The 17,908-nt window shown below is 46.2% G+C and overlaps 1 protein-coding gene across 7 annotated transcripts in view; it reads left to right on the top strand.

Moving 5' to 3' along the window:
• PIAS2 (protein inhibitor of activated STAT 2) overlaps positions 1 to 17,908 on the top strand; it is a 42,640-nt gene that overhangs the window by 13,136 nt on the left and 11,596 nt on the right. For 5 of the 7 annotated variants that reach the window (XM_039361132.1, XM_039361130.1, XM_039361129.1 and 2 more), the window contains exons 4-10: positions 52 to 102; positions 205 to 295; positions 3,339 to 3,473; positions 4,492 to 4,597; positions 5,482 to 5,555; positions 6,070 to 6,230; positions 7,732 to 7,865. In XM_039361132.1, the coding sequence (XP_039217066.1) occupies positions 52 to 102; positions 205 to 295; positions 3,339 to 3,473; positions 4,492 to 4,597; positions 5,482 to 5,555; positions 6,070 to 6,230; positions 7,732 to 7,865 (752 nt within the window). Of the gene's footprint in view, positions 1 to 51; positions 103 to 204; positions 296 to 3,338; positions 3,474 to 4,491; positions 4,598 to 5,481; positions 5,556 to 6,069; positions 6,231 to 7,731; positions 7,866 to 8,284; positions 8,374 to 12,323; positions 14,243 to 17,908 lie in introns of those variants that run through there. The other 2 variants (XM_039361133.1, XM_039361135.1) reach the window with 2 other exon arrangements.

The raw sequence follows: 17,908 nt of genomic DNA, 5'->3' as shown, positions 1-17,908 counted from the left end.
AAAGATGGAGGTCAGATCCGTCTAAACCAAGTTCTGTTTCCATTGCTGCAGGGACTTTTTGCCTGGAGGCAGAAGAGATTACACGGTGCAGGTTCAACTCAGGTGATTCCCATCTTTCTTACGATAACATAATGCCTTCCTTAACTGGAATGAACGGCAAATGAAATTCACTGACTGAACAAATTTTTCTTTTTTTGCAAATAGACTATGCCTAGCAGAAACGAGCTGCCCTCAAGAGGACAACTACCCCAATAGTTTATGCATAAAAGTAAACGGGAAGCTGTTCCCATTGCCGGTACGGTTACTGAGTTATTTAGATGTATTTATTATTTGAATGTATATGGATGCCCTTCTCAAGTTCACGACTCTGGGTGATTCACCGTTTTAAAAAGAAAATATAAAAGTATATTTAAAAAAAAATTAAATGCTCTTCTGCCCGAAAGTGAACGTTACTCTGTCTTTGTACTTGAATCTCCTGGATTTAACATCGTTGTAGATCAGGGGTGTCCCAAGACTGGCATCTTGAAGACCTGTGGACTTCAACAAGCTGGGGAATTCTGGGAGTTGAAGTCCACAGGTCTTAAAGATGACAAGGTTGGACACCCTGATGTAGATTTTTTTGTGTGTAATTTTTTTTAATTCATTTTTTCCATACATAATAATTTTTTCAACCAATGTGCTGTCTGGGTTTACATGCTAATGCATATTTAATATCTAATCCTTTCTTCTTTCCTCCAGCCAATGGTAAAAATAAATCCCAAATTTGATAATAGTCTGATTCTTCTTTTTCTTTCAGTCTCATGGTCAGTCTGTCCATCTCTGCGTGTTCTAGTATTTTTTTAATTATTTCTTCATCTGATGGTATTCCTTCGTTTTTCCAGTGTTGCGCAAATATAATTCTTGCCGCTGTTGTGACATGCAAAGTCAAGTATAAGCTTTGTTTATTAGTCTTTTTTTGGCATAGTACCTAATTAAAAAAAGTTCAGGTTTAAAATCAACATGTTCTCCTAACATCTTTTCTAGCCAAGTATGTATCTTTTTTCCAATAATTCTTTACTTTGTCACACGTCCACCAAACACGATAATACATGCCTGACTTGTGTTTACATTTCCAACATCTCCCTGACATATTTTTTAAACATTTTTGCTAATCTTGCTGGTGGCAGGTGCCATCTATAAAACATTTTGTATAAGTTTTCTTTGTAGGAAGCTGACATTGTCAATTTATAGTTTCTTTCCCATAAATTTTGCCATTTTTCTAATTCTATATTATAACCCAAAACATTTTTTCGCCCATCTTATCATTGTTTCTTCGACACTGAGGTAGATTGCCTGCTGGAATATTTGGATCCGTTCTGAGAACAGTTAATGCATCAAAAATTCTGTGAACGGAAAACAGAACGAAAAAAGAATCCTGCGATTTACAGTTCTCGACTTAACCATTCGTTTAGTGACAGTTCAAAATTAACGCTACCATTTTTCACACTTACGGCCATTGAAGCATCCCCAGGGGTCACATGATAAAAATTCAGATGCTAGGCAACTGGTTCACGTTTATGATGGTCCTGGGGTCCCCGGTTTCAAAGCCAGATTTACTTTACAATCACGTTATTATTAACAACTATAGCGATGCACTTAAGAACTCTGGCAAGAATAATAATAAGATGGCCTCAGTTGCAAATACAATTGAGATACGAGTTGGCTAGAAAAGATGTTATAAACTGGAACTATTTTTTATTAGGCATAATGTTAGAAAAAAATAGGACGAGAAAGTATATACTTCGTATTGCATGTAATAATAGCTGTAAGAATTGTATTTGCTTTGTGCTGGAAAAAAATGGAGAAACGTTACCTGAAGTAGAGATGAACAAGAAAACCCCCGGACTGCGTAGAAATGGACAGATCGATACTGAAGGATAAAAAAAAAAAGAAGACATAGGATCATTTTAAATATGGGATGTAGTTTATTATTGGCCAGAAAAAAGGGGTAGAGATTATGAATTTAATGTGTATTATTAAGTTTTTTAAAAAGGGGATCCAGACACCACGTTGTTTACTCGGCACTTAATGATTTGTAAAAATAGAAAATTAATAAAATATTATTTTTTTTAAAAAAAGAACTGGCAAGAAAGGTAAAATGGGGCGAAATTCACGTAACAACAGAAGTTTGGGACTCAATTATGGCCAGTTATGGCTACCTTATTTGCAAAAAAAATAACTGAACATCTTTGCACTTCTCGTTCTAATTTTCGTTTTCTACTTCTGGAGAAGAAAAGAGCTAGAAGGAGACAGTTCCAGGGCTGCCTATAACCTGTGATAATGGTGTTTTGAATCCCCTTGTAACTCCAGGTGGCTTAAGGCATTTTGGCCTTTTTACTGTCCCCAAATATGTCATTGAGTCACAAGAACCGTCTTGCTTGATGTGGGAATGAGCTCCAGGGGAATAGAGTCACTCAGCTTTGTAGCAAATACCTTGAAGGAACGAAGCGCATTCTTAATGCTTCTGCAAGAGTCAGTTGAACCCCTTCATAATTTTAGATAAATTATGCTACGGCCTGTATCCCACAAAACAGAAGGAGGAAAGAGCGTTAGATCAGAGGCCCCCAACCTTTTGAGCACAAGGGACCCATTCCTTGGGAGAGAGGTTTTTTCACAGACCGGAGAGTGCGTGATTGTGTACTGCCTGCATCCCGCAGATGGGCTTTGCTTGTTTGTGCGGCCCGGTGACTAGCATGTCGCAGCCTGGTGCTGATCCACAGACTGGGGTTTGGGGACCCTGGTTTACACAACACACTGAGTTATAAGCTAGCCAAGCAGGCACCAAGTGTGATCCAATTCATGTTCTCCAGAAGCTGCAACCTCTATACAGCCCTGGTTAACAAGCACATTCCTGTATAGCTGTTGCGAGTGACTTCTAAGTACACACTCATAATTAAGTGTCACCAAGCTAGATGCAAAATGTGGGTTGCAGGCGTTAGTGAAACTACTGGAACCAAACAGATTGAATCCCTTAAAATACTACACTGATGTTCAGATAGGCCCTAGAGCAGAGGTCCCCAACTTTTTGGGCACCAGGGACCGGTTCCGTGAAGAGAGGTTTTTCCGTGGACCGGAGGGTGCGTGGTTTTGTGTGCTGCCTTCATCCCGCAGATGGGGCTTTGCTTGTTTGTGCGGATCGGTTGCTGGCATGCCCGCGGCCCGGTACCTTTCCATGGACCCGGGGTGTGTGTGTTGGGGACCCCTGCATTAGATAACATTTGCTGCCTTGAGTTATTTATAAAAATAAAAATAAATCCCTAGGAAAATAAAGAATGGGAAAAAAATGCTGTGTTTTTCAGGGCTATGCTCCTCCACCGAAAAATGGAATTGAACAGAAGCGGCCTGGACGTCCCTTGAATATTACGTCATTAGTTAGACTTTCCTCTGCGGTGCCAAACCAGATTTCTATATCCTGGACTTCTGAAATTGGAAAGGTAAACTGTAAGCTGTCTTTTCAGTCTTTTTTTTTTTTTTCCTTTTTCTTAAAAGAAAAAAGTGGCTGGGGAATTCTGGGAGTTGAAGTTGCCAAGGTTGAGAAACACTGCTGTAGATTAAAGTTGATAATGCTGCTGCTGATAATGATAACTATTTATTATCATTTTTTCCTGTGGGCACAACGGCACACATTAAAAGGGAAATTGAGTAGCTTGCTCTCGAAGTGTACACACATACATAACACACATTTAAACATGCTATATATAGCAGTGGCCAAAATTGTGGAAACCTTTTTGGAAAAGTGTATTTTTGAGGTTGGGTGGCTAATAACACCACTTTTTTCGGGGGGGAGTAGCACCATAAAATTATGTATCAATGGAAAGATGATTTAATCAAGAATGTAATGCAACAAAGTTTGTTCAATTATCTGTACTGTATTCTATGAAAAGTTATAGCCAAATAACCAGAAAAAGGAAGCACACCTTGCTTAGGTTGACATCAGGTAGCTTTCCTTCATTTAATTGCAGCGAATGAGCATGAAGTGTTTAGAGAGCCAATCGGGTATCATCTTGTTGTGGCCATGAGCCAATCAGATCACAGTAGGATCCAGTGACTGATGCCATGTATTGAAGCTGAGAGGAGGACATTTGTCAGTGTGTTATGTGATGGCTATCGAGTTGGTTGGGTTTCTATTTTTGTGTTCTTCCATTTAGTGAGCTTGTAAAACATAATAAAATTAAAGCCATGGTGCAAAGAGTTGACTGGTTGCCCAGAAAGCGATGTAAAATAGCATTATTAAGTGAACAAGGCTACAGATATAAAGAACTTAGAAGAAAAATGGGTGGAAACTTAACCAAAGGTGACATTTCTACTGTACACTTTTCCCAAAAGGTTTCCACAATTTTGGCCACTACTGTACAACAAATATATAGACCTGCACCCTTACACCCTTGAGCATGTTAATTCTTCAACACCTACTAGACCTCATTCATTCCTTTATGATTTTCTTCCCTGTAGAATTACTCAATGTCCGTGTATCTAGTGCGCCAGCTGACTTCCGCCATGTTGCTACAGAGACTAAAATTGAAGGGCATCAGAAACCCTGATCATTCTCGGGCGCTGAGTGAGTAAAGCTGTTCCCGCATTTTTATTTACTGGATTTCGGGAATGTGCTATTGGGCTCCAGTTTTCTCCAGCAAACGTACTCAGAGGAAAGCGGTTGGGTAGTTCCTTATGAAAGCATTCTTGGGAGTTCCACATGATTGTGAATAATTTCCATTATTGTCTTACAAGATTATTGGTGGAATAAAATGATGGCTTTTGTTTAAGAGAAAGCCGAAAGCCGACGAAATGTAAAACTGCCCTCCAGTCCTGCCGTAACAGCCACCACCACTAAAAAGTTTCCAGACTGCCTTTAAAATGCAAAGACGTTCACCTTATACAGGTAGATTTCAGCTTACAATCAAAATTTCCATTGCTAACCCATTTCTCCTCCAGATGCCTTAATTTTACACTGGAGGCAGCACATCAAAAGTAATCCTTCAATTGCGACCGCAACCGAGAGTCCCAAATTTCTGAGACGTTAAGCGAATTTTGCCCCATTGGATGATCTTTCTGGCCATAGTTGTTAAGTGGATCACTGCGGTTCTTAAGTTAGCAACATGGTTGTTAAGTGAATCTGGCTTCCCCCCATTGACTTTGCTTGTCAGAAGGTCGCAAAAGGAGATCGTGTGACCCCGGGATGCTGCAACCGTCGTAAACACGAGTCAGTTGCCGAGCGTCTGAATTCTGATCACAGAATTGTCAAGAGTTGCGCCACAGAGCTTCATTGGTTTTATTTTTAGAGTTTAATATTAAATAATATTAATATTGCGTTGGATTTTCAAAGGATAAGCAGGCAGAGCATTCCTTTTATTAGCAATTGTATTAGCAGTCGTATTTTATGAGCGATTGTTTTTACAGTCCCTCTGCATTTTTAATGCTTCTGTCTTTTTTTCCCCCTCCCAGTTAAAGAAAAACTCACTGCTGATCCAGATAGTGAAATTGCTACCACCAGCCTGCGGGTATCGCTGATGTGTCCTGTAAGTAGAGCTAGGAGAAGCCCTCTGATTTTTCTTTTATTGAATTAAGCTTCTGGGATGGTGGGGGAAAAGCCACATTACTCAAAGGTCTGGATTGCTCTGGCTGCAGTTTTACGTGCAACATTATGTGGAAGGTATACTTTCTGCTTGGATTTCAAAGCTCCCTATAACAGGAGTCCCCAACCTGCGGTCCAGGGTCCACTACCGGTCCGGGGCCTACTGGCCACCGGGTGGCAGAACAGGCTGACCAGTGCACGCACTCATCCCCACTCGCACTAGTGCCACCGCCACTATGCAAACGGGGTGCCGTGCGGCGCGAGAACGGGGCACAACACAGCAAAAGGGACGGTGCTAGTGCTTGTCCAGTAAAAACCGGACGTTTTCTTTCCTGAGAATGGAATTTCTTCTCTCTCTCTCTCTCTCTCTCTCTCTCTCTCTCTCTCTCTCTCTCTCTCTCTCTCTCTCTCTCTCTCTCTCTCTCTCTCTCTCTCTCTCTCCTCTGCTGGGTCTCCAGCTGGGGAAAATGAGGCTGACCATCCCCTGCCGGGCTGGGACTTGCACTCACCTGCAGTGCTTTGACGCCGCTCTCTACCTGCAAATGAACGAGAAGAAACCGACCTGGATCTGTCCGGTCTGTGATAAGAAAGCGACGTATGAGAACCTCATCCTGGACGGGTAAGAAGCCAGATAAGGCCTCCTCCCAAGCCTGCGGGGGGTGGGGTGGGGTGGGGGGAGATGTTTTACATGGCTGTGCTTGTAATAATTGATGGAATATGGGATGGAATATGGAATAGAATACAAAATGGAATGGGATAGGGTAGGGTAGGGTAGAAAATATGGAATAGAATAGAAAACATGGAACAGAATAGAAAATGGAATGGAATAAAATAGGATAGGATACGATAGAAAATATGGAATAGAATAAGAATAGAATAGAATAGAATAGAATAGAATATATGGAACAGGACAGAATACAAAATGGAATGAAATAAAATGGGATAGGATAGGATAGAAAATATGGAATGGAATAGAATAGAATAGAAAAGAAAAGAAAATATGCACGAGTCATAAAAGAGCCAAGGTTCCCCACCCCTGCGCCTAGATCAGGGGTCTTCAAACTTGGCAACTTTAAGACTTGTGGACTTCAACTCCCAGAATTCCCGAGGCAGCATGAGGGAACTATGGCCCCCTCATGACTCGTGGACTTCAACTCCCAGAATTCCTGAGCCAGCCAAGCTGAGGGCAAAGGGAGAGGTTTCCAAGCTGAGCCATGCTGGCTCAGGAATTCTGGGAGTTGAAGTCCACCAGTCATAAAAGAGCCAAGGTTGCCTACTCCTGGTTTAGTGGCTAAGTATAAGTAATTGTAAACAAATTCATATCTATAGAGCAGTGGTGGCAAACCTATGGCACGGGTGCCAGAGGCGGGACTCAGAGCCCTCTCTGTGGGCACGCGTGCCGTCACCCCAGTCCTAGGCCTTCAGCTGGGTTTTACAAAACCTTTTCGCTTTAGGCCTCCATCGCTGTGTACAAAAAAAAAAAAAAAAGGTTCACTCAATCAGTCAATTTCAACTTCTCACAGGGAAAAAAAAGATCTTGCAAAGTTGGAATTGATTGATTGAACTTTTTAGTCCCACCCAGTTTGCCGTTACCACCACAGCCACGCCCACCCAATGGGCCACACCTACCCGGCACCCGACGATGCCTAAGTGGGTTTTGGGTTGCAGTTTGGGCACTCAGCCTCTAAAAGGCTCACCATCACTGCTATAGAGGAATAAAAGGCATCAGCTTCTCAATGAACAGGTCACGGGATCTAACCTAACAGTTACCTATGTGACTATGACAGAATAATAATTTCTGGGTCACTGAAATGCATGTGCCAAAAAACGATCACTGTATGTACATTTATATTTTTCCAGTTAATGGTATCCAAATCAAGTACAGATCTAAACAAAACATTGAGCCAGTTTGGTCTCATGGTTAAGGCACCAGGCTTGAAAGTGGGAGACTGTGAGTTCAAGTCATACCTTAGCCATGAAAGCCAGCTGGGTGACTTTGGACGACTCACGCTCTCTCTGCCGAAGCACCTCGCCTGATTGTTCTTGTGGGTATTTCCCCCACAAGGGGAAAGTGTGCTGGGTCTGTTTGTCCCCTGTTAACGTTTAATGTTGTCTTCTAGGCTCTTCATGGAAATTTTGAACGAATGTTCGGACGTCGACGAGATCAAGTTCCAGGAGGACGGTTCCTGGTGCCCCATGAGGCCGAAGAAGGAGCCCTTGAAAGTTGTTAGCTCACAGTGCCCCAAAATAGAAAGTAAGTAACTTGTAGGGGTTTCCCCCTTCCTTTGGGCTGGGAAGTTACCCCCGCCAATCTGGGTTGAACTTGGTACTCCTCTAGCTTTTTCCGATACCAAGAGATCATAACACACCCTTCCTGAAGCACACAGCAAGGTGAGCAGAGGCAGATGGGGAAGGGATCCTTCCCACTGGGCCTTGGCGGTTGAAATGGGGAAGTGAAGTGAGTGGTTGCAGCCCTGAGTATTGTAATCTACTAAGAGAGAGGAACTTCTGCCTTAACCAAAAAGCTACCTTTCTACCGGTGGGTGCGGAAGGTTTTCCTGAGTTCCCTGCTTTTTGAGTATTTTTATTTTATTGAGTGGTTTGTATCCTGCCTGACAAACAACCCGAGGCGGCGAACATGTCCAACACGTCTTCCTCGTATTTTCTCCACAGCAACAAGCCTGTGAGGCAGGTTGGACTGAGAGAGAGGGATTGGTCCAAGGTCACCCACCTGGCTTTCATGGTTAACGGACTAGAGCTCACTGTCTCCTGGTGATTGACCCAAAGTCACCCAGCTGGCTTTCATGGTTAAGGCGGGACTAGAACTCTCCGTCTCCTGGTGATTGGCCCAAAATCACCCAGCTGGCTTTCATGGTTAAGGCGGGACTAGAACTCTCCGTCTCCTGGTGATTGGCCCAAAGTCACCCAGCTGCCCTTCATGGCTAAGGCAGGACTAGAACTCACCAGCCCCTGGTGATTGGCCCAAAGTCACCCAACTGGCTTTTGTGCGTAAAGCGGGACTAGACTCACCAGCCCCTGGTGATTGGCCCAAAGTCACCTAGCTGACTTTCACGGCTAAGGCAGGGCTAGAACTCCCAACTTTCTAGCCTGGCACCTTAAGTACTAAACTAGACCAAACTGGCGGCTATTTTTACTCTTTACTGACATCTGTCCTAGAGTCCACAAATGCTCCCAAGGGGTCTCCTTTCCCTATCTTTTCTCCAGCATGACGAGTGGAGAATCCACCAATGGGTTCTGCTTGTCTTCTGTGCGTAGACTAAGTCAGCCAATTTTGCCACGCCTCTCCTCCTGGGTCCTCCCTTTCCCAGTCTCGACTTAGTCTTTAGCCCGAACAGACAGATTCATCTTGGCTCCAGGATCAGATCGCTAGATCAGGTCGTATTTTCACTTTTTCCTTACAGAAAGAGGGAGAGGGGAGTGGAAAACAAACAGCTGTTCGTTTTTCCCATCCCTGTTGATTGCAGTGCAGCTGCCAGGCTTGTTTTAGCCCAGCCGATCGTCGGGGGGGGAGAACAAGGAGCCGGACGCCATTTTAGCACCGCATGAGCTCTAGGGTGAAGGGAGGCTTCCTCTCCACTCTTCCTCAATCCTTCCCCCCTCCCCTCCACAGGGAGCTCACCGGTCCTTTTTGCTACCCCGGAACAACAGCCGAGCTTCCCAAAATTCAGCCTATTATCAAACGCTGGAATAAAACTCCATGAGGATTCCCCCGAAGGCCAGCTGATCTGTTCTGAATTAGGACTCTCACGTTTTTTTTCCGAAGTCTATCGAGCTATGGGAAGCTAAAAGGCTTCCCATGGCCCCCTCCCCCGAAACCAGCTGATCTGCGGAGACTTACCGCATTACCACGGCTTCCTCCGAAGCCCAGCTGATCCACGGAGAGATAAAGGACTCCCGCGGCCTCCCTGAAGCTCTGCCGATCGGTGGGCAGCCTAAAATCTCCGAAGGTTTTTTTAATTACCGGAGCCCAGCCAGTAGGTGGAGGAACTCAACTGAGCTGCGGAGAGAGAGAGAGAGAGAGAGAGAGAGAGAGAGAGAGAGAGAGAGAGAGAGAGAGAGAGCGAGCCACCTTGGTTCCACGTGTTCTTTGGAGTGGGGGAGGCAAGGGAGTATTCAAATTGGGCTCCTTGCTCAAGGCAATTGGAGGCAAGTTGTGCCTTCGCTCTTCCTAGCTATGCTAATATGTATGTATGTATATATGTAGGTCTTTGGTTGTTCTGGTTTTCTCCCACGTAAAATTGGAAGTGTCTTGGCGACGTTTCGACGAAGTCCCATTCGTCATCTTCAGGCTGGTGCTTTCAGCTTCGTGCTTCGAGGAGCAATGTGTGGTCTTAGCTGTTTCTTCCTTTTAACTGCCAGTGGTGGTATGAGCTGATTGGGTGGGAGCTTGGCTGTGTTCTGATTGGGTGGAGGTGTGTTTTGATTGGTTAGGGGCGTGGCTGTGCTGTGATTGGCTGGGGGGTTGGCTATGCTCTGATTGGCTGGGGGGTTGGCTGTGCTCTGATTGGCTGGGGGAGTGTTCTGTTTGGTTGTGCTCAGGTTAGTCTGAGTTGCAGGGGGGTTTAAGATTTTGGGCTGCCTTGCTATTTTTTGGCTTCACGTTCGTGGTCGTGCCTCATCTTCATGGAGGGTGTCAGTTTGCTTCATGTATGGATTGGAGGGGTTTAAAGTGGCTAATGATGCAGCTGTGGTCTGGCTTCTGGTTTGTGGTCGTGCCTCATCATCGGTGTGGCTTTGGGTTTGTTTTTTGCGTGGATGTGTGGTGGTGACATCCTGTGTGGTTTTTGTGAGTGTGGGTCTGGTATCATTTTTTGTGTTAGGGAGTCGTTTGTCAATAAGGGCGGGTTTCCAAATGGCTGGTAGGCGGGAGGTATCATCTCGCTTGTTCATGCTGTGTGGGCGTTTTTCTATCTCGATGGCTTCTCTGATTATTCTGTTATTAAAATGTTCACTTTTGGCAATGGTTCTTGTATTTTTAAAGTCAATTTCATGTCCTGTGGCTTTAAGGTGTTGGACCAGGGAAGATGTTGGTTCCTCTTTTTTGACTGAGTTCTTATGTTCTTCAATGCGTGCACTTATTCTTCTGTTGGTTTGTCCGATGTATGTGTTGGGACAAGCAGTGCATGGGATTTCATATACTCCTTGATTTTCTAAGTCAATTTTATCTTTGGGGTTTCTAAGGATGGTGGATATTTTTCTGTTTGTACAGAATGCTGTTTTGATGTTGTGTTTATGGAGGATCTTACTGATTCTGTCTGTGGTGCCTTTTATGTATGGGAGGAGGGCTTTGCCGTTTTCTTGTTCTTTGTCTTGGATTTTGGTGGGGGTTTCTTTTTGGATTAGGTTTGTAATCTTATTTCTATGGAATCCATTGGATGTTAGTACATTGGTGAGGGTGTGTAGTTCGGGTTTTAGGTGTTGTTCGTCAGCTAAGCGTTTTGTTCTGGAGATGAGTGTCTTGGCTACAGAGTTGATCTGTGCTGGGTGGTGGTGTGAGAGAGCGTGCAGATAGCGGTTTGTGTGTGTTTTCTTCTGGTAGATGGTGTGTCCTAGGGAGCCATTGGATTTCTTGTAGACTAAGACATCCAGAAGGGAAGTTGGTTGTTAGCTTCTGTTTCCATGGTGAACTGTATTTTGTGGTGTAGGCTGTTGAGGTGTGTGAGGAAGTTGTCCAGTTTTTCTTTCCCATGTGGCCAGATTATGAAGGTGTCGTCTACATATCTGAGCCAGAGTTTGGGTTTGTGATCCGATTTTTCTAGAGCTTGTGTTTCAAAGTGTTCCATGTAGAGGTTGGCAATGACAGGTGAGAGGGGTGATCCCATGGGTGCTCCTTCTGTTTGTTTGTATTTTTGTCCATTATAGATGAAGTATGTGTTGGATAGGCAGTGGTTGGTCAGATCTAAGATGTGTTTGGGGGGTTATATTTGTTTTGAATAGCTGTCAAGGCTTCTTTGATAGGCACTTGGGTGAAGAGGGATAGGACATCGAAGCTCACCAGTAGGTCGCTGGGCTGTAAGTTTTGTTTCTTTATGATCTCTATAAACTGGAATGAGTTTTTTACGTGTGAGGTGATGGATTCTGCATAGGGCTGTAGCTGTTTGGCGAGAAATTTGGCTAGGTTTTGTAGAGGTGAGCCTATGGAGCTGACTATAGGTCTGAGTGGGGTTCCTTCTTTGTGTATCTTGGGGAGACCATAGAGTTTGGGGCATCTGGATGATTTCTCTCTGGGAATGATTCTTTGCTGGATCTCTTCGCTAATGGGGGAGGCTTTTATTTTGGATCTGGTGGTTTTTTCCAGGTAGGTGGTGGGATCTGTATTTAGGGGTTTGTATGTGGAATCTTGGAGTAGGTTGGTTAATTTGGTTTGGTAGTCAGATGTGTTCATGACCACCGTGGCGTTGCCCTTGTCTGCTGGTAGGATTATTATGCTGGTGTCTTCTTTCAGGTTACGTAGTGCTGTCTGTTCCTCTTTGGGTAAGTTGTTTTTGGGTGGCTTGCTGGTGCAGAGAATGTTGGTGATATGTATGTATGTATATATGAAGAAGAAAGGGAGAGTCAGTCATTGGAACCTGTTACATTGGCAACAGATTGTCCCCTGGACTGGACCCTCACCAGGCCTCTTAATAGAGATTTCTCTCAATCTTGCGCTGAGATATCTCTCTCTCTCTCTCTCTTTTTTAACCAATGGCAGACACAACCGCTGCCCAGACAACACAGGAAGCCTCCATTAGCCCCCCTGGTCGTAAGAGGCCAAGATCATCCAACCAGGAGGCGGCGGGCAGGACCAAGGCCAAAGCAATATCTGGCAAAAGGCCTTCCATGGCAGCGGACAAGGAGGCCAAACGTCGACACCAGGCTCTGGAAAAACAGTTTTCTAGAGCCGAAAAGAGGCAAAACACAGCAGAAGACGGTCTAGTCCCACCCTCTTACAAGGAGAAAGAAATATTTGGCCCAATGAAGCCTAGACAGGAACCTCTGGAAACAGGCTGACACAGAACAGGCAATCAGATCTCCTCTATGTGAAGAGCCTGAAGGCCCGGGGACAGCAACAGGTCCGTCTCTCTCAGACAATTGTGGAGCATTGTCATCAGAACACTTACAATCCATGATATCTCAGGCCGTCGGCCAGGCTATGGCCTCTTCAAGACATCATTGCTCCAGAGCCGGGTCTGTGGTTTCAAGAGACTGTTCTCACCTGTCTCAAGAGGAAGCCTCTGTGTACCAGGACTCAATTTCCCCTTCTCGGTCCTCCAGAGGCAGGAGGTCTCCTGCGGAGAACTGAGCAAACGGATCAGGGGCTGTCAGAGGACGATGATATATCCCCAGATCCCCCACCATTTGTGGGTCTCTTTAACCCGTCTCTATTCAAGTCCCTGCTCCAAAAGGCCAGCAGCACCACAAAGATTGAGAGACTTTTGCTTCCTCAGGAGGGACCTTCAACTAGTCAGGTCACAAACAACAGGGTGTTCTCACAGCCCACTTACACACAACAATTTATTCCCTGTCCCCCTCTCTTCTTTGATACAATTCAGAATAATATGGGGGTTCTTTCCTCCCAATGGGAGGGGGGAAAGACAAGAAGCTGTTCAACGTAAATCCAGCCTTATCGGAGGTACTAGAGATTCCGACAGTAGATGAACCTCTAGCTGCTCTTTTTTCTCCATCGACGGTAACTGGGGATGTGGCGGAGGCCCTGAAATCAGAGGATAAGAAGGCGGATCTCACCTTCCGCAGGGCACACCAGGCCTCAGCATGGACAATCTAGGCAGCCATCTCTACCTCCTTTTTCACTAGGACTTCGCTGCTCTGGCTGCGCCAACTCCAGGCGAGAACCTCTCCGGAGGAGGAGAGCACCCACCAGGACTTAAGAAGGTTAATGGTGGCAGTGGAGTTGATGGCAGATTCATCCTTATAAGCAGCAAACTATTCTGCAAGGGCAATAACGTACAACACTGCAGCATGCAGATTGCTGTCGCTCAGACAGTGGCGAGCCGACATTAAGGCAAAGTGGCGGTTGGCGGCAGCGTCCTACAAGGGCGGCCTGCTTTTCAGTGAGGCCCTTAATCCTTATCTGATAGAGAACAAGGACAAACGCAAGGTATTGACCCACCTGTCAAGGAGAATGGAGAGGAGAGTCTCTTCCTACCCTCGCAGACTGTTCTTTCTATCTGAGGCAGACCCAGCACAAAACTCTTTTTCCTGTCCCTATCAGTCCAGGTCAGACCGACAGAGTGATAGAACCGGCAACAGGGACAGATTCAGACAACAATTCCAGTCAAAACGGCCCTTTCGAGGAGCGGGGGGCCGCCCCTTCCGAAAATCCAAGTGACGATGGGGAGGACTCCCCCATTGATGGCAGACAATGGGGGAGTTCACTCACAAATGACAAGCCACCACCACGGACCTTTGGGTCCTAAATACCATCAGATTTGGCCTCTCACTGGAATTCATCTCCAAACCCCCGAAACGCTTCGTCCCTTGCCCATCTCCAAAAGATCTGACCAAGAGGAACCTTATCAAGGAGGCCATCCATCACCTCCTGGACATCCAGGCCATAGAACTGGTAGAAAAAGGGCAGCAGGGACAGGGACTCTATTCCATCTTATTTATAGTCCCAAAGAGTTTGTGGGGGGGGGGAGGGTGGAGAGCAATTCTAGACTTAAAAAGTCCAAACAACCACTTGGCACACAGAAATTTCCAAATGCAAACTCTCCAGTCAATATTAGCAGGCATCAGAAAGGGAGACTTCCTGACGTCCATAGATCTGACAGAGGCTTACCTTCACATTCTCATACTTCTGGAACACCGAAGGTTTCTCAGGTTCTGTCACGCAGGGCGGCATTTTCAATACAGGGCCCTGCCCTTTGGACTTTCTTCAGCTCCTAGAGTATTCACAAAGGTAACTGGCAACATTCGCCACACATCTGCGAACAATTCCTGTGTGCATCCAATACTATCTGGACGACATTCTAATCCAATCTTCGTCAGTTCAATCAGCACAGTCAGATCTGATACTGACGTTAACAACTCTTCAGGAACACGGGTTCTCAGTAAATTTTCAAAAGTGTCAGACAGGCCCATCGACCCATCTTCTTCACCTGGGAGCTGTGATAGACACCCTAAAGTACAAGGTCTACCTCTCTTGAGAACGACAAAACAGCATTTGAACCCTGGTCAGCCTGATTCAAAAGAAGCGAACCACAACACTAGATACACTTTCCCATTTGCTGGGAAAGATGATTTCATGTCTAGCAATTGTGCCCTGGGCACGGTTACATTCCAGAGGTCTGCAGTGGTTCCTTCTCCCGTTCCAAAAAAGGAGAACCAGCTCCTCCAACTGAAGAGTAAGGGTCCACCAAAGGTCCTGAAGTCGCTCCAGTGGTGGTCATCCCCAGTGGTGGAAAAGCGACACATGTTCAAGGAGACCGACCAAGTCGTTCTGACCACGGACACCAGTCTGTTTGGTTGGAGAGCACACCTACAATCACATCTGGCACAGGGCCAATGGTCAAAGGAGGATCTAAAACACAACATAAACTGGTTAGAGCTCAGAGTCATACACCTAGCCCTCCGCCACTTTCACAACGCAGTGGCAGATCAGCACGTCTTGATTCTCACAGACAACGTGGCGGCCAAGGCCCCCGTCAACTGACGGGGGGCACATGGTCCCGGTCCCTCATGACCGAGGCCCAATCGCTGGGAACCTGGGCCGAGAGCAACCTAGTCTTCCTCAAGGCCGAGCATATATCAGGAGAAGCAAATCAAGAGGCGGACTTCCTGAGCAGGGCGACAATAAACCACTCAGAGTGGATCCTGCACCCTGCTCTCTTTAGGGAGGCATCAGAGAGGTTCGGCAACCCAGTACTGGACCTATTTGCCAGCCCCAAAAATGCTCAGCTCCTGAGGTTCTTCTCCCGTTTTCCATTATCGGGGCGGAGAGAGCAGATGCGCTTCGGGGATACTGGCCGGAAGGGTTGCTATATGCTTTCCCACCGCTTCCTCTGATACAAGCAACCATCCGAAAGATATTGCAGAAACAAGCAGAGGGAATTCTCATTGCACCACACTGGCCAAGATGGCCGTGGTTTGCCGACCTCGTAAGCCTTTCTGCATCCCTGCCGTGGAGGATTCCGCATGATCAAATCTCACTCAGCCAGGGACTCTACTGCATCCAGAGCCACAGTGGCTCCAACTAGCCGCCTGGCACTTGAGCGGAGCCTCTTAGAAGGGGAGAACTATTCACAAAGAGTCATTAAGACAATCCAGGCCTCAAGAAGGCCTACAACTAACAGAATTTACGATTCCACATGGAGAAATTACTGCAGTTGATGCACAAGGCAGCAGCTAGACTCCTTTAGTATCACTATTCCAAGGCTCTTAGACTACTTACGGGAGGGTCTAGACAGGGGCTTAGCACCCAATAGTGGACAGCCGCCCTGTCCACTATTCTCACATGGCAACTCTGAACCACTGGCCAAACACCCAGTGGTGTGAGCCTTTATTAAGGGTGCAACAAACAACAGACCACCTATGGTGCACAGATATCCCTCCTGGGATCTGTCTAAGGTCCTACAGGCCATTACCTCTACTCCATTTGAACCTATCCGGACCTGCACATTGCAGTACCTGACCCTTAAGGTCGCATTTCTAGTCGCCGTTACTTCGGCAAGGCGCATTTCAGAATTGGCAGCACTATCAGTTAGAGAAGATCTCTGTACCTTCCATACTGACAGGGTGGTCTTACGCCTGGACCCGTCCTTCATTTCCAAGGTCAATTCCCTATTCCACAGGGTACAAGAGGTGATGCTACCAGATTTTTGCCCTCAGCCCTCCCATGAATTGGAGCGCAAATGGCACACCTTGGACGTTCACAGGGCCGTAAGGCAATACATACAGCGAACGGCACCCTTCCGTAAATTGGAGGCCCTGTTTCCTTCCACTCGCACTCAAGGGGTCAAAGGGTCACAGCATCCACAATCGGCAGGTGGATCCGGAGGTGCATAGCACAGTCATACCAGGAGCAGTCACTAGCAGTTCCTAGACAAATCACTGCCCACTCCACTTGCAGCGCTGCAACATCAGCAGTGTGAGTGACTCAGGCACCGATTGAGGAAATATATAGGGCGGCGACGTGGGCGTCACCTTCCCCTTTTATAAGATACTACAAGCTAGATAAGTTTGCGGCAGAGGCTTCATTTGGCAGGAGGGTCCTCCAATGCATAGTGTCAGGGAGTGGGACACAGGCCCAGACGGCTTCCCACCCACAGAGACAGTGTGGCTTTGGTACGTCCCATTGGTGGATTCTCCACTCGTCATGCTGGAGAAGGTGTGTTGTCTTACCTGAACACCTTTTCTCAGCATGACGATGGAGAATCCACTCCCACCCTTAGGGCCAGTCAGGTCCTGTGCTGGGAAAAGATTGAGCCAACACACCGGAAACACAGCCAACAGCTTCACCTCAGTCGAGACTGGGAAAGGGAGGACCCAGGAGGAGAGGCGTGGCAAAATTGGCTGACTTAGTCTACGGGCAGAAGACAAGCAGAACCCATTGGTGGATTCTCCATCGTCATGCTGAGAAAAGGTGTTCAGGTAAGACAACGCCCCTTTTATTCATTAAATAAAACAAAAAAGGAACAGGGAACGTACTCTCAGAGATCCTAAAAATAAACTTTGCACTACAGCAGAGATTGAAATGAAAATATGATGATGAAAACTCTATATTTTCTGGATGACTAGAGAGGTATAAGTCTTTTTGACATAATTGTCCCCAACAGTGTCCCATTGTGGAACTGGGTGTGATTCATTTTAAGGAGGAAAATGTAGCAAAAGTTGGACCCAGGTAAAAACAATAGCCATTTTTGCACCTCAAGAAGAAACTCTGTCAGTACAGGTAATCCTCAAGTTATGCCTGTAATGGAGCTTTCCCATTCCACTCGTAACTCGAAAACTCGGAGTGAATCTCGTACCTCGAACAAGGTCATTTCCTTGCTCGTTAAGACGCAAGCAGCTCCTTAGGTGCACATGAGGTATCTCAGGGTGGGGAAGGCCATGGGGGGGCCTACTGATAGAACAGGCCCCCAAGGTCTCCCCAATCCTCTAGGATACCTCATACCTCCCTTTCTGCCGCGCCAGACTCACCTGGAAAAGATCTGTCTCCTCTCTGCCATGGTTCCTGCTGCCGCCTGGATCTAAGGCCGGGTGATGCTTCCGCGGATCTAAGACCGGATTGGGTTGTCGGAGGCCTTTTCCAGATTGCTGCCATCTGGAAGTGAGGCC

This window comes from Crotalus tigris, unplaced genomic scaffold (assembly GCF_016545835.1).
Source record: "Crotalus tigris isolate CLP2741 ecotype Arizona unplaced genomic scaffold, ASM1654583v1 scf7180000019204.250258, whole genome shotgun sequence".
Classification (NCBI taxonomy): domain Eukaryota; kingdom Metazoa; phylum Chordata; class Lepidosauria; order Squamata; family Viperidae; genus Crotalus; species Crotalus tigris.
The sequence above is the reverse complement of the archived record's forward strand: the minus strand, read 5'-3'. Positions and strand labels throughout refer to the sequence as shown.